The sequence below is a fragment of the Centroberyx gerrardi genome, chromosome 4, assembly GCF_048128805.1.
Source record: "Centroberyx gerrardi isolate f3 chromosome 4, fCenGer3.hap1.cur.20231027, whole genome shotgun sequence".
NCBI classification, from domain to species: Eukaryota; Metazoa; Chordata; class Actinopteri; order Beryciformes; family Berycidae; genus Centroberyx; species Centroberyx gerrardi.
The window spans coordinates 19,039,262-19,061,720 of record NC_136000.1 but is presented as its reverse complement, the minus strand read 5'-3'; the positions used below and the strand labels follow the sequence as shown (position 1 = coordinate 19,061,720).

General features: G+C 43.6%; 1 protein-coding gene across 1 annotated transcript; it reads right to left on the bottom strand.

Moving 5' to 3' along the window:
• Positions 1–314: 314 nt before the first annotated feature.
• Positions 315–21,586, bottom strand: eea1 (early endosome antigen 1). Its single transcript, XM_071916808.2, has 29 exons — positions 21,474–21,586; positions 18,702–18,779; positions 18,439–18,551; positions 17,736–17,790; positions 17,564–17,629; positions 17,332–17,362; positions 17,141–17,245; positions 16,712–16,833; positions 15,823–15,978; positions 14,229–14,345; positions 12,325–12,663; positions 11,300–11,449; positions 10,743–10,862; positions 9,645–9,848; positions 9,173–9,373; positions 8,879–8,992; positions 8,488–8,643; positions 8,144–8,283; positions 7,618–7,948; positions 7,372–7,464; positions 7,091–7,285; positions 6,716–6,898; positions 6,143–6,328; positions 5,917–6,048; positions 5,420–5,605; positions 4,998–5,236; positions 4,117–4,237; positions 3,833–3,931; positions 315–3,646 (listed from the first exon to the last, which is right to left on the bottom strand). The coding sequence occupies exons 1-29, from the start codon at positions 21,495–21,497 to the stop codon at positions 3,524–3,526; spliced, it is 4,179 nt and encodes a 1,392-aa protein (XP_071772909.1). The 5' UTR covers positions 21,498–21,586; the 3' UTR covers positions 315–3,523.
• Positions 21,587–22,459: the final 873 nt, after the last annotated feature.

The following is a 22,459-nucleotide window of genomic DNA, read 5'->3' as shown; positions in this document are numbered from 1 at the left end:
AATTTTTTACTCTTAAATAAACTCTTACTCTTAATCTTAAGTCAAGAAATCATTCAATTTAAAGCTGCTGCTATATTAAAGCAAATATCCACCATAGGGTTTTCTCAGGAAGTCAAGTGTTGATCCTGGGAAGGAGAGATCCAGAGAGATGAGGCATATTGATGAAATTGGGTGCTATATTTTCATAAAAAGTCAGCTACTTTCAAGGCCATCCATTCATTTTCAAAACTTTTAAAGCCTTGTTTTATTTTTAATCAAACCCCCCCCCCCCGCCCGTCTCATTTTCCGCAAACAAAAACATAACCCATGAGAAATAGAAACATAGGTTTTATTTACTTTTAGTCATGATGGAGAATTAGAAAATCAAATGGTACATGTGAACATAAATTACATTTTTTCTTTTCTCTCTTCAGGTGAGTTCAGGTCGTCACTCACTGACACTGGTAATACATGGTGCGTGTCACTGCTCACTAGTAACAGGCAGCGAGACTTACAAGACCCTGGCCTAAGGCACACCCTCACAACCACCACACATGATGTCCAGACACAAAACATGGAGAAAGTGTGTGAGCCACGAGCCAAGTGATTCATCATGCATGATAATTGACATCAACACGAAACAAGCCACAATTCAGTGTACTGTAGGTCTGTGGTGCCATTTTGTAAAAATGAATAAGACATTGATGAATCTACACGTTTCGCTGCGGTCGTATTTCTATATCCACAAGTGTTATATATTTCTTTTTTCTTTCATTACAAACAAACATTTTTTTACAAAGATAATTATGAGAGCCTTAGTATTAATGAGCAATTAAGTACATTAGGGTTAGAAATGCTGAAGCTTGTATAAAGTTGGTGGTCCTATGTTTGTGGCTGAGTTTGGACAGCTGCATGAATGAGCCCAAAATACAATAAGGTGCAGATCGTCTCTCTAGGCTTCAGGGACTATACAACTTGAAAAAAAATCAATCACAAATACTTGATCAAATGCAGGCAAGGAGAAAATATTTGCGATCTCCAAGGTTTAGAAATAGTGCCTTTTCTGTGCCAATTTGAGGTAGACATAACAAAATCAATGCAACGCAGAAAGTAACTGGTGTTCTCGTGAAAGCTTGCAACTGAGATGGACATTCTTCTCTACGGAGCATACAAGGATAAAGAGTTGACAAGCCTCAAAGTCCTAAACAAGCCGCTCTGAACTGAACAGCCCGCATTGTCACTCGGCTTACAGTTTTATAGCCTACTCCAGTCGTTAGACAATTGCACAAAAGATTTTACCAGTATCTCATTAATGTGACAGCAAACATAAATTATACAAAGAAGGAATCAACTTCTACAGTGTTCTCAGTTACAGACAGGTTGTACAGAGAACCTACAGTAACCGCTGCACTTGAAATCAGCATTGACATCCCCGAAGAGTGTGCGAGAGAGATACTGAGGTTTTTGAGCAGCCAACATACATCTAGGAGCTGTACAGGCAGACGACACAGCAGCCCTACTGCACACACATCCAGTTACTACACCAAAACACACTCTGGTTACAGCCACGTCACACACAGCCACAGTTATTGCTTGAAAGCAGAGCACACACAGCTCCAGCAGTAGTCGATGCTGTTGAGTGGAGACAGGCAGCAGGAAAACAAAAACCAAAAAAAAACTGAACATGCAAGCACCTTTCATGGCTGCATTATCAGACTGCGAAAAGCACCACGATTTGTAGAAATTAAGATGCAAAACAAAACAAAAAAAAAAGTCATTCCATTTTGTAGAAATGTAGCACGGCAACAACAAAATCAACTGTACATAAAAACCTGTTGAATCTTCATACATGCCTGTGTTCATGATAAAATGTAGGACCTTGTGATTTAAAACTCAAAAGCTTTCAAACAGACTCCTTTAAAAAATTGCTGAAATTAATATGAAAGAGACTCAAGGCTATCGTCTTGCCTATGTTCCTCCTGCAGACATTCTTTGGTCATGAAATAGGCTGAATACTTAACTTTTCAACAAATACACAACCACTCTGCCATACAAAGGTAACCTGCAGTAACTGCTTTGGCTTCAAGCTTGATCTCCTGTCCTGTCCAGAAAATAGTTGGAACACAAATCAATAACAATATCTGATGGATTGCTATGTGGTCAAATTTATACTACTGAAGAATTATAACCCCAAATTATGACCTTTGTTCCTTAAAATCGCCCCAAAGTTAGGTACTTCACTTTGGCTTTGTATCAATACAACATAGTATTGCCAAACACTAGTATCTAGTGTACTTCACCAATCAGAAGCTGAATAAAGTTGATTTTTCACATATTTCTTAAACAAATTATTTACTTTTTACATATTTTAAATCCCGCCCCCAAACATGCAATTATAACTTCAACTGACAAGCTAGCAAGCTTTGTTAGTCTATGTGCTGGCCCGGCTCACTGTATACAGTATGTTTATATGCTGGAGAAATTCTGTTTAAGCATACATCATATTTTGTTTGTTTGTGTTGAAGTAGCTTCCTCAAAAACATAATCTGACCTTAGTGTTCATGTGTTAGTAAATGTATATTATACAGTATACTAAATATGTTTTCAACTTATATTCAATAATCATATGCAAATAATGTTTCCACAGCTGGTCAGAAATCTAGAATTGCAGAGTACCTTAAAAAGAAAGCAGCTGTAAAAATGGTTGTGGTAAAAAGGCAAAAGCAGTACTTACTGGTTAATTGGTTTTACTTGTATTTTTTAAGTTGCTATAAAATTGATCTTTTAAATTTCTTATATAGGAAGAGGATAGATTCAGGGGAGTTACACAACACATATGCCATATAAGCCAGTCAGGATTTTTGTTTTTGTGTTTTTTGGTTTTTTTAACAAAATAAACAGTTTTTAGCATTTACCTTTGTAGGGCAGCAGTGACTCTCAACATCACTACTACATCCACTATTACAATATTTACTTCCAAAACACTTTCAGTGTCATTCTCTGCCTGAGACCTCCGGACAACTGATGTCAAACCTTGTACGCCGAACACTTACGGCCAGCCACCTCGCTAACGCTAATGATGCCAAATCAAGATGGAGGTCCGAATGTGGATGTGAGGAGATGGATGGTGCTGTTCAGCTTTCCCTGTCTCCGCTCTCTGGCAGTCCACAGGAGTAGCAAAGGCACAAAACAGATACGGACTGTCCCGCCCTATCCCGTCCCATCCCGCCCTATCCCGTCACGTGGCTCTGGTGTGTCTCCTCAGTAAAACCCCTTGTTCCGTCCTGTTTCGCTGTGAGAGGACCGTCGGTTCCCGGACTGATGCCTCCAAAATCCCATGGCCCCCCCACACCAGAGCCACAGCTGAACTACTGTAGTCACAGAAAGATGGGCGTCTTTCCACCGGGTCTGTCCGTTATAGTGCACATGGAAATTGACAAGACACGCCTTCTTCTGCCCGTTGGAGGGGGGTGGGGGTGGAGGGCTTGGTGGAGGGGAAGGGGAGGGAGGGAGGGAGGGTAGGGGTAAAGGGGTGAGAGGGAAATCAGCCCTGGAGCTCCTCGAAGCACGTCTCACAGACCCGCACTGGCTTCTTGGAGGAGGGGGTGAGGGCATTCTTAGCCGAACACTCTGCGCAGAAAATGTTTCCACAATGTCTGCAATGGTGCTGGATATTCACAGGAGGGGAGAGAGAGAGTCAGTCAGAGAGTGTGTTAACTGGTTAGACAGGTAGTATAATTATTAAACCTGCGAGTCTGTGACTTGTACTGACCAAATGTTCTGAATGGTTCTGGTTGTGTGTGACTGGTGTATCCCATTGCATGTAAACAAGCCGTCCAAAGGCTTAGCTTACCTTCCTGACAGTGACAGAAAAGCCCTTCCCACAGGCCATGCAGTTCTGCACCTCGTTATCCTCTGTCCACTTCCTGGTCAGAGACTGCGACTGCTTGATCTAGAGGCGAGACCAGCGACAAGAGTTACAGTCAGAGTATCTGCCTTAATGTATGTGTACCTGCAACAAGAGTCTCTGAGACAAGCTGTTGAGTACATCATTGCCAGAGGTGTCTGTACTGTAAATGGCTTTTTACTGTTCATGGTCTGTTAATCACACTATGTTTCTCCAACAAGATGTCTGACCTGCAGCGACTGGTTCTCTCTGCCCAGCTCTTGCATGGCTGCTGTCGTGTCGTCCAGCTTCCTCCTCATTTCCACCACCTTGGCCTGCAGTTTCTCCATTTCACCCTCACCCTTCACGCACCTAAAACACAACCACAGAACAATGTTGACTTGGGTGCCCACATGTATTGTATGGATGCTCAGGAGCACCTCTATAAGAGCTGGGCTCTGTGTGTTTGTTGGTTGGTTGGTTTGCAAGGCGTTTTGCAATGTGCATTGCTTAGAGGAATTACAGTATGCACTCTTTAAGCTGAAATGAAACGTGCGCTCGTACACCAGGCAATATGGTAGAAGTTAAACAAGCAGGAGCCAGTTCTGGGTTGGTGCACTGTACATCCACATACCAGGAAGTAGCTTGGTGATTATCTTACTATAGCGGTCAACAGTTTGTTCAGTGATTCTCATAGTTACAATAACACTGTGCTACCACACCACTTTGGTGTAACCACTGCATGAACGCACCACTCCACCCAAGCACCTATGAAGCACTAGCGCACTTGTTCAGACATCAAATAATTCAAGGACTTTTCAGCAAATTCTATTTTCAAAATCAAGGGCTTAAAATTATCATACTTGCAGGCTTGACAATACTGCGGCTGACCTCATTTTCTTTTACACGACCTTCAAGGCCACTCAACCATTCAACAGTTTAACGCATATTTTATCTTTCTCAAGTAATGAGGGATTTATTACTGTGCAGGGTGATATGTTGATAAAGGGAAAAAATATAAGCACAAAAATGATTCTGCACATGGCCGGCTCATCATGCATATGAGCATGCATAAGCAAACATGCTGATGACACACACACACACACACACACACACACACACACACACTCACCTCTCCAGTAGAGCCCGTCTCTCGTCCTGGTTGTTCTGGACAGTGGCCTCCAGCACAGCAATCTCCCCCCGCAGCTCATCTGTCTGTTTCTCCAGCTCGCTGACCCGCCGCTGGCTGCCCTGCCACTCTCTCTTCAGCGTAGCCACATTCTCATTCAGAGCCGTCACCTGCACGCCCATCTTAGCCTCCGCCTCCTCCCCGCGCTTCACCTGCTCCTCTTTGGCTCGCTTCTCTGCCGCCTTTGGGAGCAAGGCATGGACAAGTTCACATAATGAATCTTCGAGAGGGGAGTGACTGATATTTAATCCACTAATTCAAACACAGCGAACAGAAATTACAGCAGAACACTTATGGATGGAGACAGCATTATATGGAAACATTTTGCGGTGGTGGTTTTCAGTGGATTTGGTGGGTGAGCCTACCAGCTGAGCCTGGACCTCCTTGGTTTTGGCATGGAGCTGCTCCTCTCTCTGGGCCACGCTGTCCCTGGTGGCCTGGTGGTCTTTCTGCTCCTTCTCCAGTGCAGCCTGTGCTGCCTCCACCTGGCCCTGCACCTCCAGTTTCTGCTGGATCAACAGCTGTTTGGCTTCCCGCAACTCACCCAGCTCCTGAAAAGCAACAGATATGTAACTGCGTGCGTAATAGTTGGCTCACAATTAATAGCAGAGCATGTAAGAGAATGCTTTCTTCTTTAAGCAGGATCGGAAAATATTCAGTTATCCAAACTGTGTATGTAACCTGTGCACAGCTGTGTGTTTCTTTTTAAGTGCTGGTGACTTCGGGAGTAAACAATGTCCATAAATGATATGTTCATCGCACCTAAAAACTCATTCAATTGACTTCTTTTTCCTTTAAAAGTAAAATTCGCAGAGAAAACAACATGTCTCGCATCTGCAAGGTTATTAAAAAAGTAACTGACCTTCTCACTCTTCTCTGCTAGTGCTTTGAGCTCAGAAGTCAGTCTGGTGCTGTTCTTTTCCAGAGCGCTCTTGGCTTTGTTCAGCTCCTCTGCTTTGCCCTTCTCCTTGTCCAGCGCCTCCTTAGCTAGACCCTGGGTGAGTAGAGACAATTTAGAAGACATGAACTCAGTCACATCATCCATCATGTCATGCAAGCGTGTGTGTGTGTGTCAGTCACGGCCTGACCTGTTGCTTCTGTAGCTCCTTCAGGGCCTGGTCCTGCTTTTGGAGCCTCTGGTCCCGTTTGGCCAGCTCCTGCTCCAAAGCGGCCCGGCCCGTCTTCAGTTCCTGGAGCTGAGCCTCCAAGCCTGTCTGATGGGTCCGGTTAGCAGCCAGCTCCTCCTGGGCCACGCTCAGCTTCTCCTCTGACATCTACAGTGAGAGAGAGGTCACATACAGTCATTCACTGGCTAGGAGGGCAGGGAGACAAATATTTATTCTTTAACATCAGTCTGCCAGTCTGTCTTTAGAGTCATCGATACCCTGCATCAGCATATACTGTATATATTATATAGCATCATATACAATACATGTCATATACATACTACATCATATATACATACTACATATATACACACACATCATATACATCCTATACTACGTCGTATACATACTTCATATACAACATTTACCACATCATATACTACATCATATAATATGCCCAATGAACTCAACAGTCTATATAACATATTTTTAATTTACACCATTATCAGCCCTCACCCCCACCCCCACCCCCACCCCATCCCCAAATAAACCGACCTTGAGGTCCTGACGCAGCGCAGAGGCCTCGGACTCCTTGCCGTAGTAGTCAGACTGCAGCTTGGTGAGGCCGCCCTGGCTCTGCTCTAAGGCCTTCTGCAGCTCTGCTGTCTGGCTCTTCGCAGACGCCAGCTCCTGGCCCAGACCCGACACCTGCACCTTCAGCCTGCTCTCCTCTTCAGCCTGGAGAGGAGAGCAACACACACACACACACACACACACACACACACACAGGCATGAGCACAATAGAAAGTACTTCACAGCAGGCTGATGGGAACTACTGTTAATATTGGTAATTGGTTAGTATGATAACAGTAGCTACAGTATGCATGATGTAATCTGTCGATGCATGTAATAGGTAGGAATGCTGCTTGCCTTCTTGACATTGACTTCCTGTAACTCTGTCACTTGGCTCCCCAGCTTCTTCTTCTCCTGTTCGAAGGACCCCTGGGCTGTCTTCAGCTGTGCCTGCAGCTTCTGCACGCCGTTCTCCTTCTCTTTCAGTGCCTCTTGAGTCTTCGAGTGCTGCTCTTCTAACGTAGCCAGCTGCGTCTTTAACCTTTTCTCTGCCTGACATTTTCAGACACACACCAGATTTTAATTTGTTCCATTTGTCACAGTAATGCTTCATTCCTTTTTTTTTTTTATATCCTTACCTCTCTCATCTGCTCCATCTGTGCTTTAGCTTCTTTCATTGCCTTGGTGGTGGCCTCATTGCTCTCCTGTCTGGCCTTCTCATTAGACTTTTCCTGAGGAGTGTAGTAAGATAGATTATATGTAGTATAAATAACAGATGAGAGCTGCACTGGAGTTGTATTTATGTGGCTAAGACGTCCCAATATATTGTAGGACTGTACTGATCTGAGCTGAACCTGAAACAGACTGCAGCTCATTGAACCTACCTTCTCCTCCATGGCGGCCTTATGGCTCTTCCTCTCCTTGTCCAGTTGGCTTTGACTCTCTTTCAGTGCCTTGTTGGCCTTGGCTAGGCTTCCTTGAGTAGAGGCAAGCTCCTTCCCTTGAGTCTCTTTCTCCTGTTGGGCCTTTAGTAAGTCTGTTGCCAAGCCCTGGACCTTCCTGTCCAGCTCTGCCTGCCGCGCCTGCCCCTCCTGGGTCACCTTGTCCAGGTTAACCTGCAGAGCAGATTTCTCCTGCTCACAGCGCTCCAGCTGCTGCTGGCTGTCAGTCAAAGTTCCCGCCTTTTTCTTCAGTTCCTCTTGTAGTGTTGTAACCCTTAACAATGGAAGGACATGTATGGTAAGTTAGGAGTAATTCATTATAATGTAGTGGAACAAACAAGAAAACAAAATATTGGTACATGGTTGCGCCATCACTCAAATCTTGACTCAGTCACATAAGCAATTTACTTACTTGCAAGTCTTTGTCAGATATTTAACAAAATTGATGGCCGAGTATACTGTATCTCACCCCGCTTTCTCAGTTTTCAGCAGGCGCTCCACTTCCTTGACCTTCCTCTTAACCTCTGACCCCTCTTTCTGGAGCTTCTGCACTTCCTGCTGCACCTGGTCCCGTGTGGCCTGCACCTCCACCACCTGGGACTCCAATTTCTGTCACAGATTAACACACCAGACTCATTTAAGAAAACACAGACATATATATTCAGGGCATGAGAAACAGGCTACTGGTATCCTAATTTGGCCATAATGCCTTGTTTAGACTTGGATACACAGTGCATACAAAGTAAGGTTATGTAGACACATGCTTTTACAGTACATTGTCAAGTACTTTCACACCAAAGACTCAACACCAACCTTATTCAGCCCCTCCAACTGCTCTATACGCTGTTCTGAGGTCAGTAGTTTGTCTTTGCATTCCTTCAGACCGGTTTCCAACTGGATGCACTGCTCCTGTCTCTCCTGTAGCCTCTGGGCCTGCTCCTCCAACTTCTTCAGAGTTTTACTCAGCTCCTACACAGGAGAGGGAGCAGGATACAGAAGAGGAGAGAAGAGGAGAAGAGAGGAGGAAAGGGAAGACAACGCAACACAATGAATCAATCACCTGTTGCACAGATCTTTACAAACCAGGTTAAGTCTTCCTATTCAGAAATAATTCAAAAATCTTCAGAAACATGGCGCATAACAAGGGGCTCTGTGCCATGTTTTAGTCAAATTTCAACATCAGTAGCCCTGAGAGGGCGCTGACCTGCTGCTTGTCCTGTAGTGCATGCTGGGCGGTCTCCAGGTGGTTCTCCAGGTCGGCCCGCTGAGCAGCCTTGGCTGCCTCCGCCGACAGCAACATCTCTGTCTTGGCCTTCAGCTAAGGGGGGAAAAAATCAACACAGATTGTCATTCTCATTGTTAAAAAATAACTGTTCTCTGTAGGACAATATGTTTGGATCAGATCTTATAGTCTATAAAAACATGCAAATGAATATTATCAATTGCACCACTAAGTTATTCAATATATGCCATTCATACATGTTGTTCACAGGGTTACCTGAGTGTCCAGCTGGGCCACCTTCTCCTTGCTGTCTGTGAGCTGGGTGGTGAGTTCAGTGACGGAGGTCTCCAGGGTCTGGGCTCGGTCCTGAGCCGAACGCAGCAGGGTCTTCTGCTCCTGGACCTGCTCGTGGAGGTTATCCTGGGCCTGCTTGTGGCTCTCTGATTGGTTCTTCAGCTTGTCTGTCAAGTGGGTCACCTTTAAATCCCCCATATACAGAATAGGTTATAAACTCACATTATGACTGATTGTTCCATGTACTAGCAGCGTTTCTTTATGATGCTACTTTTTCACATTTTCCACTGCAGTTTTAAGCTGTGACAGTACATTTCTTTGTCTGTGTGTATGTGTGTGCGTATGTATGTAGTCCTTTGCACTATAATATCAGAGTGAGTCTGCATTCCTGCAACATGGCAGTGGACTTCTGAGTGGAGTGTGTGTGTCTGTGTGTGTGTGTGTCTGCATCCACCTGTTCTTGTAGTGTGTGGTTTTTCTCTTTTAGCTGGTTGAGCACCGCCGTCTCTCCCTCCCCAGCCTGGATCTTGGCACACAGGTCTTCTCTCTCCGCCTCCAGCTGGCTCACAATGTCCTTACTCTTCTGCAGCAGAGCCTCCAGGTTCTGGATCTTCTGGTCCTTATCCCCAATCTGACGCAACACCTGCTCCAAGTCATTCTGAAGCAGAAAAGGCAAGCCAGCATAGCAGAACAATCACATGAGGCATTCTGCCAGGTGTTTTCATTTTGAGGACTTTTTTTTTTATGTTCTGCATTAAGTATAAATCAGAAACTTTTCACTGAAGTTACCAAATGGACAGTTCTGCTCCCAAGTTCTGATTGGATGAGTCAGGTTGGAAGCAATCATAAAATACTCAATAAACTTCAAGTGACTGCATAACAGTTCATTTAAATATTAATGCAATGACCGAAAATCCCCACTCATACCAGTACTTACGGTGTCGCTTAGCAACCACTTCGTTTAGCTACTGTTAAATAACATTTAAAGGTGCAGTAAGTACGATTTTACTGCCCCATAGCACAAAATGACCATAATATATCTGCAGGGGGTTGACAAGGTTGTTGATTGATACCAGTGACTCAATGATTACTCTGCCAGGTGTTGAGATTTCTGGCTTTCAAAACGCACTTTCCTGCCCCTAACTGCTCAATGACGGTACTATGAGCGAATGAAGCTGCAGACTTAGTTCTCAAGCCAAAAGCAAATGGCAAAACAGTATTATCATTACAATATTTTGCATTGCGATACCACTTCACTCAACAATTTTGTTGGATCTCTGCTCTGAGGTCGATAAAAGGTTTAGATTACTTAATGCCCTTTAATTATTATCATCACGTAATATTACTGATTAAAACTAAAAGATTTCTGGAATATTTGTGTTCTTTCTTTTTCTGTTACAGGGATATGTGAGTACGCTTCACGTCATGTCAAACAACGCCTCCTGGTTGTTTTAAAAGTGATTGTACAGCACAACCTCACTGTTTACTGCTTCATTATATTGCTGACAATGCTGTTCTTCATGAAGCTGTGAGGCTTCTCCTGTTGCAGTACCTGTGCCTCCCGGAGTTTGCCGTTGGTGTTCTGCTGCAGCACCTGCAGCTCCTGGTGCTGCTGCTTGGCCTTCTCCAGCTGGTGCTGCAGGTCTGTGTTCTTACTGCCGCTCTCCTTCAACTGGAGCAACAACAGACAGAAAAACATGAGCTGAAATTTGGCTGAATTGAATAATGTGGACAGAATTTGTGTGTGATTCTTGAAATTGAATTCCTGAATTTTTTACAAAGTGAAATCTCCTTCTCTCTCTAGAGGTAGCAGTGTAGTGACATAATTTATGCTTTTATCCTTAAAAGACCATATCCTCAATCATATAACTTACATTAGTTTGATGCCACTTCATGTGCATGTGATGTATACTACGAATGTGTGGCATAAAGATTTACATGTATGTTCTCTTTTTTTTTTAAATCATCACATTTCTGAAATTATTCGTATGTTTTTATATTATCGTCAATACTCCGTATCTGCTCTATTCTTATCTGTATCCTATTTTCAGCTATTGCAATGACCCAATTTCCCCACAAGGATCATTAAAGTTTGATCTAAATGTTTACCTGCTCCTCAGTGCGGGACAGTTTGAGCTGGAGGTCGGCCCCTTGCTGCTCACGGTCCTTCAGTTTCTCCCCAGACAGTTGCCTCTGCTCCTTCAGACGGCCCTGCACCTCGCCCAGCTGCCTCTCCGCCTCCAGCAGCTTAGCGTGCAGCTAGGGGAGGAGAGAGAGATGACGATTGAGAGATGACAAACACGGTACGTATTTGCACAATGAATCTTTTGGTTAATGAGAAATGGATGTCTGGATACCTCAAACATTGACCTGACTGTTATTTAACACATAAATCCAATTGTCCAATATTTTGGATCATTTATTTTTGACTTTCTAAATTGGTGTAAAATCATGTTCACAAGACAGATTTTGCGCGCGCCATTGAGTTCTATGGAGACAATTTTTCACAGTCATGCATGGTCCCATGTGGCAAGTAGTGTGCATCATACTGAGGTCAAAGTTCAAATAAATTGAACTTTACAATAAGGCGGTTGTAGTACACTCACCATCTTTGTAGCCATGATCTCCAAAATGGAGGAATTTCATACTATGTGTTTCCAAATTTCAGAATTCAGTCAAGAAATAATTGGTTTCATTCAATCCTTCCACTCAATTTAATAATCCATACCATCGGAAAAAAGTCACTACCTTGCATGATAAATTACATTACATTATATATTACAAAGATCCACCTGAAAATGTGGCGTTTGTGTTATTCACTACTGTGCCTTGAGATGTACTGAGTAGTTGTGTGGAAGCCATAGGCAGAAGTAAATTCTTCACTGGTTTTCAATTAGCGCCACCCAGTGTGCTGGAGAGGCTACAACACTGCACTTTTCAACACGGTGAGTGCAGCACAAGATCCTTGTTCTTTTGCTGTTATGTTATATGTTATAAATCATGCTGATCTGAGTAAATCCACTTGATGTGAGAATGCCCATCTCTATTGACGATTTAAGCAAACTATAAAATCAAATACATCATGTTGTATTGCATGCACTGGTCTGCTTGTGTACACTGTAAGTCTTACTCACTTGACTGATCTCGCTCTGCTGCTGAGCACCTTGACTCTCCTTCTCCTCCCTCTGCTGCTGCAACTGTTTCCTCTCAACCTTCAGCTCCCCGTGCTTCACCTCCAGCTCCGAGACCTCCCTCTTCAACTTGGCCGCCTCCTCGCCCCTCTCTCCCAGCTCCGCCTGGGCCTTCTGCAGGGAGGCCTCGGCCCCCGTGGCCCTAGCCTGGAGCTCCTGAACCTCCAGCTCCCTCTGATGCAGGCTGTCCTGGACTCCCTTCTTGGCGGCCTGCTCAGCCCCGAGCCGCTCCTCCAGTTCCTGATACTCTTTCTCCTTACGTGTCAGTTTTTCAGACAGGCTCTATGAGAAGAGGAGAATACAAGATAACATGGGTCAGATAAGCACTGGCTGCCAAGAGGTTTGAGAATTATGAGAAAGACATATCTGAAAGACATATCTCTATATATGATGGATAGAAATGGAGCAAATAAGTGAGGGGACACGAGACACAAACATTACGGTGTAAAATCATTCTTTTCTCAAGTTTCATGATGGCATTGGGTCTCATGAAAAGGATGAAAATGGAAAGTACTAAAAAGATGAATCGGCAGTTATCTAAGTAATTAATTAAGCCATACTGCAACATGAAGTTATTTGTCATTTCTAAAGAAGACAGTCCTCCACAGTGTTAGTGTGCCAGGAGCTGCAACAAGGCACGAGCAGCAGGCGTCACATCATGTGATACAAGCTATGGAAAAGAACACAGTCACCTCACTTCAGAAAGACATTCAGAGTTGAGGTGTGGCATGACATTTCTAAGGGAAGGTTTTACGACATGGGACTTGGAATACCGGTGTATGTATGCAGCACATGCCCTTGCAGTAAACTTGGCAGCAGGGCGATAAAGAACAAAATGTTGTTAATGGTGAAGGGTGCTGCTAACTAGGGAGTGTGACAGGGCTGCTGGACATCACAGACGTACAGTAAACCTCTTTTATCTGCTGGCTCTTAATCTCACGCACAGCAGCCGGCCCACGTTTACGACCCTGTCACAACCACTCTCTGGAGACTTTCTGTTCTGTCCCTCCTCTTTTGTTCATCCCTCTCCTTCTCATGGCCTTGTTGCTGTACCCCCCCCTCCTCCTCAAGTGTCACTGTCACGGTTTGCTGCCGAGCCGCTCGTCTCTAATCCCGGCGTTATGGTCCAACGAAACCCCTATTGGTTGTTCACCTGTCTGTTCTTAGTACTGATCCTCTATCCCTCCCTGTTTGCTCCATCGGTTTTGTCTCTTTTCTCCTGAGATGAGAATCTGGATCAGGTCTCAAGGTATCCTGTTGTGGGGGAAGGGGGTCCCGTTGAAGATCGAGGTCCATAATCCCCCTCTTATTCAGAGACCTACTTGGCCTGCAGAGCAACGTGACAGACATGCCTCACATGGGAGGATTTAATCTCTGGCAGACACCCCGAGCAAAAGCCCTCCGTTCCCCCAGCCTCCATTGCATCAACTTGGTTACCTGTCATTGTATTTCACCCCAAATGACAGGACTGGCATCACAGAGATTCCCCCCCTGCTGGTTTAATTATAGACCTGCGTGTGATTTTTGTCAACATGTCTAGGTTGCCAAAGAAGGCTCACATAGCCTGGTGACAGCAGGACATTGCGATAGTGGCTGATGCCGAGCAACAGAGGAAGGTTTATAGAAAGTAGGCTGGCATGTTCTGTGGTGAAGGGCAGTTGGCAAGGCTTGTTAACATTACTGTAGTAAAAGTAAATCCTAAACAATCTTTTGCCGTGTATTGCTGGGCAGATGCCATGGCAGACATGTTTGTGCTTGCGGTTATCTGTTCAGAACTGTAAAACTGTCACATGACTAAAGTAACTGTAGTTAGGTATTTATTTGGTTGCGGGGTGTGTGTGTGTTACCTGGCTTTGTTGTTGCAAATTGTTCAGATTGCTCTGCAGTTGGTGGATCTGTTGTGTATAGACAGCCGCTTCTTGGGGACCTTTCTCCAGCTCTGCTTTCAGTTGGGATATGGTCATCTGCAAAATATTGACAGACACATTAGAATCCATTTGCAAGGCCATCTAGTAGACAATAAAACAACTACACAGTACCACTTTGGCATTCAGGACTAACACAAAGAAACTGAACACAAAGCGATAAAGGAGGGTGCAACAACCAGGCTTCAGTCCCACAAAAACAGAAACATATAAATGTAAGACACCATGGAAAAAAAATCCCGTTCCTGAAAGACTTTTCAAACTTAGAAGAACTCAAAAGGAATGAAACCAAATTCGGGGGCCGACTTGAAACGACATGCTTTACCTCCAGTTTACGAATCTTCAAGAAAGAGCGAGTGTTGGAGAGGGATACAGTGTGTGAGGAGTGGAAGAAAGGGGGAGAGGGAAAGAGAGACAGGGACATGGATAAGTCACGATACAAGATAGAAGATACGAGGCCAGGCGCTGCTACACAGAGCAAGATGCTGCTTGGCTGAGTGAATACATAAACAAATTTATCACTAATTTAAACTGACGAGCATCACATCATCTTGCTATGGTAGCATTAAGCAGAATATTGTATACAAAGGATGGGTTTCAGGAGTATATATATGAGTGAACCTGGATGGTAATGTTACAGACTGGGGAACTGTAGCAGGCTTTTTGTCCTTTATACAAATTCAGCTGTGTACTGTATGTCCCATAGTTTCTCGTCTGAGGTACTATTTGAGAGAACATTGTGGCCTTATATCATAGATGCAATATTGAGAAAGCAGACCAGAGCAAGCTATTGACCGCAAAATAACAACAACACTCATTCTGTGAAAGAGATATTACAACTACTGCTCCAGACTCTGTAAGACATTGCAACAAAGCCACTTGTTAATTATGCCCGAGGGCCATTACGTAATTAAAAACCAGACCGCCTGAGCTAGAAATATTTTAAGTATTCAAATGTATTCATATTGCGGCTTCTCAGAGTGTCAGAATATGAAGTTCTCCTTCCTTGAGCTTAGTTGCGGGGATGTGCAGAGAGGGAGGCACGGGCCTGGAGCTGCCTGACAGAGCCCTATAAATACTCGCTCCTCTCCTCTCCCAAAGCCTGCTGGGATCAATAATGCAGGAAGTAAAGCTGAATTATGCACCAGGCAGACATGATGGGATTGAGAATTAGGCGTGAAGCCATCTGGTTTAACAAAAATGCAGCATATCAGAACTATTTGAGCCAATTAAAATAAGAGACTAGAGATTTGTTCTTTGCAGGAAAAGTGGAATGGGTGGCATGAGCAAATGACAGAGGGGTTTAAGATTACACAAACTATATTTCACATCAGCACTCCATAATCTCATATATGATTGCATAACATGTGTTTGTGATGAAAAGGAGTTAGGGTGGGTGTGGCAGGGTGACAGGTTGCAACACATCAGTGAAAGGTTTAGCTGGGAACAGCAGAACCATGTCTGACCTACAACGGCTTTATGAATTGCAGGATAAGCGTTTATTTGGTGAGCTCACCTCTGAGGTAGTGTAATTAGCCTGCAGCTCCTCGTAGTGGCTTTTGAGGCGTTCTGACTCCTCCTCCCTCTCACGCGTCATACTGTCCATCAGTGTCTGCACCTGCACCAGCTCCTTCTGCAGCACCTCCACATCCTCCACTCCCGGCCGCTGCAGCTAGGGGGCAGAGCAGAGACACGCAGTTAGAGCAGCGGTGAACGGGCGGCCCAGGGCGGGGTCACGAGGGGCTGTCTGGGTGTAAGATGAAACAAGACTAGGCGTGGCTAGTGATGGCTGGAGCCGCCACGCCTCCAGTCATGTGCACTTCAAAATGTCACATCAGGGCAATGATGTTGAGATGTTAAACACAGGGTAAATGTATGGTGCTGAGCCTACAGCCCAGCCCAAAAAATGCTTATCAATTTATCATTGCGTAATACAAGAAACATCAGCGGAAGGTGTTAACTCTCCTTGAACTTCTAGCACAAGATCTGCGTTTGTGTGAAACCAGTCTAAGCCAGAAACCACTGAGAACACTAATGGACAGATAAACACCAGTAAGTGTGTGTAATCGTGTGACTATAGACAACCACTCCACTCCACTTTGAAGTACTGTTTAGTTCTTCTGATAGAAATTCTTTGGGTTAAGTTCTGTCACACGTTTCCATAACAACAGTGAAGGGATTGTATGGGTAGGGGCTGTGTCGATTCTTCCACCGAGCAGCTCAGAGCCAGGCTGATTTCACGGTGTCATTTCAGCGTTCTTCATTCAAACTCCCAAGCACAACATTCAGGAAAGGTGTACACAAACTGCAAAGTATGCACAGAGCCTAGTGAGAAGAGAATAAATACCAGTGCAAACTGTGTGTGTGTGTGTGTGTGTGTGTGTGTGTGTGTGTGTGTGTTGTACCAGTTCTGTGCTGAGTCTCTCGTTGCCCTGCTTCTCTTTCTGCAGGTCTTGGGTCAGTTTGGCAAGCCTCTGGTCAGCAGCCTCCCTCAGGCCCTTCTCCTCATCATAGCGGGACTTTATGTCTGTTGGGTTCAACAATTCAGTAAGCCTATTAATACCTCGATGAAAACACAGAAAATTCCTGACTGGTTGATATCAAAGTTAAATTTAGCCAAAGCATCATCACAGTGCAATATTCAAAAGCTATAATGCCTTTAAGCTTTAAAACTACATTTTAAAAAATGAGCAGCAACTGATGCAAGACTGCATAAAACACGATGGGTTTAGGCTGCGTTGTGATCTAGCTAAAGAGTACTACAGTTTTCAAAGAGATGCCAACCCGCACACACAGGCCTCCCAGTTTCCCAGCCCGCACAGCCCCACACTAACCCACTATCTCTGTGGCCAGCTGGGCAGCCTTCTGCTCAAACAGGTCTTTCATCTGCTTGATGTTGAATTTTTCTGTCTCCGCTTCACTCAGCTTCCTTTCCAGGGCTGAGAAAAAGAGCACCATCTCTTAGTGATTGAAGTTCACGATCAAATGAAATATCTTTTTCAAATGGGTTTGTAATCTGCCCTACCTGAATCCTCTGGGCCCATCTGTCCATCGCCCTGTGGATCCAAAGCAAAGAGAGGAACACTGATATGTATAGCCTTAACCATATCAACAACAGTAGGAATGAGCATAGGTGTCATCATCACGTTTTAGCATCTAGTTTGGTATTCTGCCACCCAACTCTTTCCATCTTATTTCGTGTGATTTCACTGCATGTGATTGGCTACAGTACATATTAAACATCTTAAAGGAATTACTTGCTTCAGTTGTCCTTGAACTTTGTCTAGCTCCTTCTTGAGCTCTCCAGAGAACCATCTTTCTTCCTAATACAGAGAAATTGCACACACAGACACACCACCAATTGTAGTATTTAAATAGACAATTTACATAGATCTTTAACTGTCACTATTCAAATATACATGGCCATACCTTGAGTGAAGCATGCAGGTCCTGAACTTCTTGCCTCAACATTGTAAGGTCTTCCCTAGAAACAAGAGGGGATACATTTACAAAAATATACACAGCAATACTCTGTCCCAGATGTAGAGCTGGGCAATAATTCAATATTATTGTTTACCGTCTTCCAATACAATCATATCATGATGAAATCATGACATCAAGTTATTGTGATACTAATAATGATAAACAGCAAATACAGTGTGATTTGAAACAAAGTAGGGATTATTATTTGAAAATTACAGAGTTTGAGCATACTTTATATAACCATACAGTAGTTGATTATTTAGCATGTGATTTTGCATATCTCTGTTGTCTGTGTGATTTTCATATTCAATTTTCAATTTCTGACCTCTTGGGCTTATGAAACCCTTTCAAAACCTAATGGATAATGTCAAAAATGCATTGTCTTCAACTTAAAAACAAGCCTGTTTCTCTTAGTTCCTAACAAGTTGACATTTTGGAGTTAAGAGGTTTTCACCCAACAGAGACAATACATTCACAGATATTGCTATATATACTGTAGATCGATTGTGATGTTAACTGTGTCCAAATCTCCCAGCCCTATCCAGAACACATAAGGGCATGGTGAAGTCCAAAAACAGACTCTTTGTCATAATTAGTGTAATAACAAATGACAAACAAACAAATGTGTTAACTGGGAGGTGAATCTCACCGGCTGGGGCCCACGTGAGAGGGGGGGTCTCCAGTATCATGGAACAGCTCATAATGCTTGAACAGCTCCTCTGCGGAGTTGTGAGACTTCATGCACTGAGGACAGATGAAGCCCTGCATACAGAAACACAAACATGAGGACCAACAGGCTACACTGTATTTTACGTGACCAGACAGCTTCAAAGGACAACTGTCATAACTCTGCACAGCACTGTGGCGGTGCGTTCACAACAGGATAAACATTGTTGCAGGCGTGCAGGTTACCTCAGAGCTCTGGTCATTGTTTAGGTCTGCGCTGGGCTGCTCTGACTCTGCGTTCTGGGAGCCTCCTTTCCCAGGAGTCTGGGGAAGAGAGAACAGACGGGATTAGTGTGACTATACATGCAATCTGTATACACTGTTTGGAATTGGAACAATTTGGAACCCAACTGCATGATAGAATCTGTTTGGAAACCGGGGATTAACACATCTTCCAGGGAGCTGTGTATTTTTATCCTTGTGTACTGATTGTAATCACAGAAGCACCTGAGATGGGTGGCATAATTTCAGCAAACATGGGTGTGTGTGGGAAAACACCTTTTACCTGGCGCTTGTATATTCTGTTTTCTATCATACGTCGACATTCCACATTCCAGAGGCACAGGAATGTTACATCTATAGTCTGGGCCCTCTGACCTCTAACCTTCGAACTCTTTACTTGTATTGCTGACAATCTTAGCATCTGGGCAAGTGTTGGAGCCAGTGAACACTAATTGGTTTGAGAAAACCACCAGGAAACTTCCCAGATCTGGGCTACTAATCTGGAGCTGCAGAAGAAACACGCTGGCACAGAGTGTTTAGTTTACATGCATTACTCTGACCCTCATGGTGCAATGTGGTCATGTGACAGGCCATCGGCCAGGTTGCATTTAAGGACGCACCCTGTTATTTAGGTCACAGCGAGGGAGAGGGAGGTAGACTGATGAAAAAAAAAAAATCAACTCGGTGCACAGCTCGGAAGGGGATAGATATGAATATACAACCAGTTTCCCCCAATGTCAAACTCAGGTAGGCTGGGACAGGATCACTTCAGATCAGATCAGTCCACTGGCCTGCAGCACACACATATGGAGTGGACATCTCATTCATTTACAATTTACACCTAACCTGCAGCAAACTGTATTTCACTGGTGGTCCATTCATCAAAGGCATTTGTTTTGGCTGGTGATTCATTACTTTGCATGAATGAATGAGGTCAGCATGTCTGTGTGTGTGTGTGTGTGTGTGTGCGTGTGCGTGTGCGTGTTGGTGGTGACTTAGCACTTTGAGCAGTGTCATCTCAGGTCATATTGGAGAGTTGAGAAACACCGCCGCTTTGAAGGCAGGCTGAACATTTGCCTCATGTAACACCCTTTGACCCGAACAAACACCCCACACCCAAAAAAACAATACTACACTGACTTTGCAGGATTTAATTCCATTTAGGTCGTTTGCATCAATGAGATCTTTAGTCTTCTTTTAGAGATATATCATATTATTATAGAATATTATAGAATAGAATAGAATAGAATAGAATGTGATTAATGTAAAAGTCCTCAGATGACAGTACTTTAGCCAATCCTGTGTGCTTTTTAGACTGTATTTCCACTATGTATTGGAATTGTATGCTGGCTCTGAAAAGTTGGTCCTAACCCGGTTATGTTTTAAAGAGCCTGGGTCACAGGATTAAACTATATTCTCTCAATAGGGATACCAAACAGAAAACGTTTAAAAAGCCAAGACAAATGTGAAACATTAAAAAACAGTCCATTCACAATATTTTTTATAATACTATATCGTTAAGTCTAGATTTGAGAACATAATAAACTCTCACAAATCGACACTGTAGAAACAAGAAAACAATGATCAATATCTTGGCATTGTGGTTTCCAGCTTTATGACTGTTCAAATCTATATACTGATTCAAATGTCAAAGACCATTGGAATAAACGAAGTTAGGGGTTCCAAAACGTTTTCATATCCAGAACAGGTGTGTATTAACTTAGACCATGGACCCCTCTTTGATAAGACTGTCTCCTGGTTTTTGACTTTTACGTCATCTCTACTGTAGGTGGGGAGGTAACAGTGGGAAACACATACTTTGACTCATGTGCTAACTTCTGGGAAGTTGAATAATAACGAAAGTAAACCACTCCTCATTTTCCCAGACCCCACTTTGGCAACCGCCGGCCTAAGTGAATGGTGTTTTCGGGTGGAATTTCCTGGTTAACAGTTAACCTTAACTTCGTCCGCGGCTACAAAGTGGTTAGCAAAGTCCCTTAACGTTACTGTCTCTTGAGTCATGCCGTTAGCCATGGCCTGTGGTAGATGTAGTCCTACATAAAGGGCATAGCTAGCTTGCCTCTATTGCTACCTGCAGTAGCGAGTCTAGCGACTGTCTGGTGATTTATCCAAACTACCATACGTCAACATTAACAGTAGGGTGAGCTAAGTTAGCCAAGAGACATTATTTCCATGTTGTGATAAGCCAACTGAGACAAGGCTTCCCAATACAGTCAACCTGTGGCTAACGTCAACGTTAGCAAGTCAATAGTGAACGATGAATTATACACAGCGAAAATTGTAAAAAAATAAAAAATAATTACACAATAACTAGCCGTATTAGGTGGTTAATGTTACATTCATTGAGTAACGCTAGCTAGCTGGGCACGTTAGCTAATATTAGCTACTGTGTATATAGATAGACACTGCATCCTTATGTCAAGAATAGCATCAATCAATCGAACCAAGTTAGCGTCAGATGGCTAGCTAGCTGTGTCGCCCCCACAGTAGGAGCGCTCGATATGTTTGCTACGATGTGACGAGTTAGCGGAGTTTTCCTATTTGAGATACCCCATTGGCTACCATGGAACAATCCGCCCACCCGCGGCACTCTGGGTTCCAATACGTGCGTCCCCACTCCGAATACAGACAAGGATAGGCCTGTGTCTCCCAAGGAAATCGCCTTGGTTTAACAAACAAGCGACACTATACTGCCTTTTTATCCAAGAACCTTACCATTTGAAGTATCCGTCTGAGCATGGCCTTGATTGTGGTTGTCTCGACACAAAATCCAATCAGTTTTGTAGATGGAAAGTTTACGTCGCTGTACAACGAACACCTGACCAAGCTCAGGCAGCAGCAGCGAATGGGCGGGTCATGGAGAGGATGGGTGAGCAGCACACACAACTTGGCTATATTCAAGATTGTGTACAAACTTAGAACATTTGTTATGATGTCGCACTGAACTGGAAAAAATCTGAGATGGTGGGGATGGTCAATAAACAATGTATTTTTATTGAAATATTTTATATACAAGATGATGGCGCAGAGCAGAATATTCCAGTCATTTGTTCACACATGCACGAATAGGAAAATGAGTGATATTTTCTGATCTTTCCAATACTCTTCCACAGTACCAGCAGCCAATGGGCTGATAATATAACTAAAATCATCACATAATCTACCCTTTCCTCTTTTTCTGGGGTGTTGTTATAAAGTGTAGGCCCATGCTCTGACCGTGATTTCCTGTCATAGTTTCCTGTTCATGTGGGAGGGGGGGTATTTCCCTATGGGACACAAATAAATAAATTCCATCAATGCATACTCATACTGTACATTCAATCACAACAACAAACTTAAGTTTCCTTACGCATTACTGCTGCTGTTCAAATCTAATCAAGGCTGAGAAATTTAAGGGGCTGGTTAGACAGAATAGATCTGTGTAAGGCAATCTGTATTGTAGCTCTGTTATGTGTAAAGTGTTCAGAAATTAGACACTTACACACTATTGTGGTTGTGAAGGCACTTACAGGAATCATTAGGCTAAAGCTCAACACATTGTAACTCACCTATAAGGCCAAGGCCTCCTTATTGTCTTCTTAGACAAAAATAAATATGACTTCACGTTTATCTCACAAAATGCACTTAAATTATATAGTTTCTTCAAAAAAATATGTATAAATCTTTATTTCTTGTATAATACTGTCCACGTGTTCATAGTG

Coding starts and splice junctions, on each gene's coding strand:
- eea1 (XM_071916808.2), bottom strand. CDS start 21,497: ATGCTCAGACGGATACTTCAAATG. Junction 15,979..16,711: donor AGAGACTCAGCACAGAACTG/GTACAACACACA, acceptor TCTGCCCCCTAG/CTGCAGCGGCCGGGAGTGGA. Junction 6,049..6,142: donor AGGAGCTACAGAAGCAACAG/GTCAGGCCGTGA, acceptor CTACTCACCCAG/GGTCTAGCTAAGGAGGCGCT.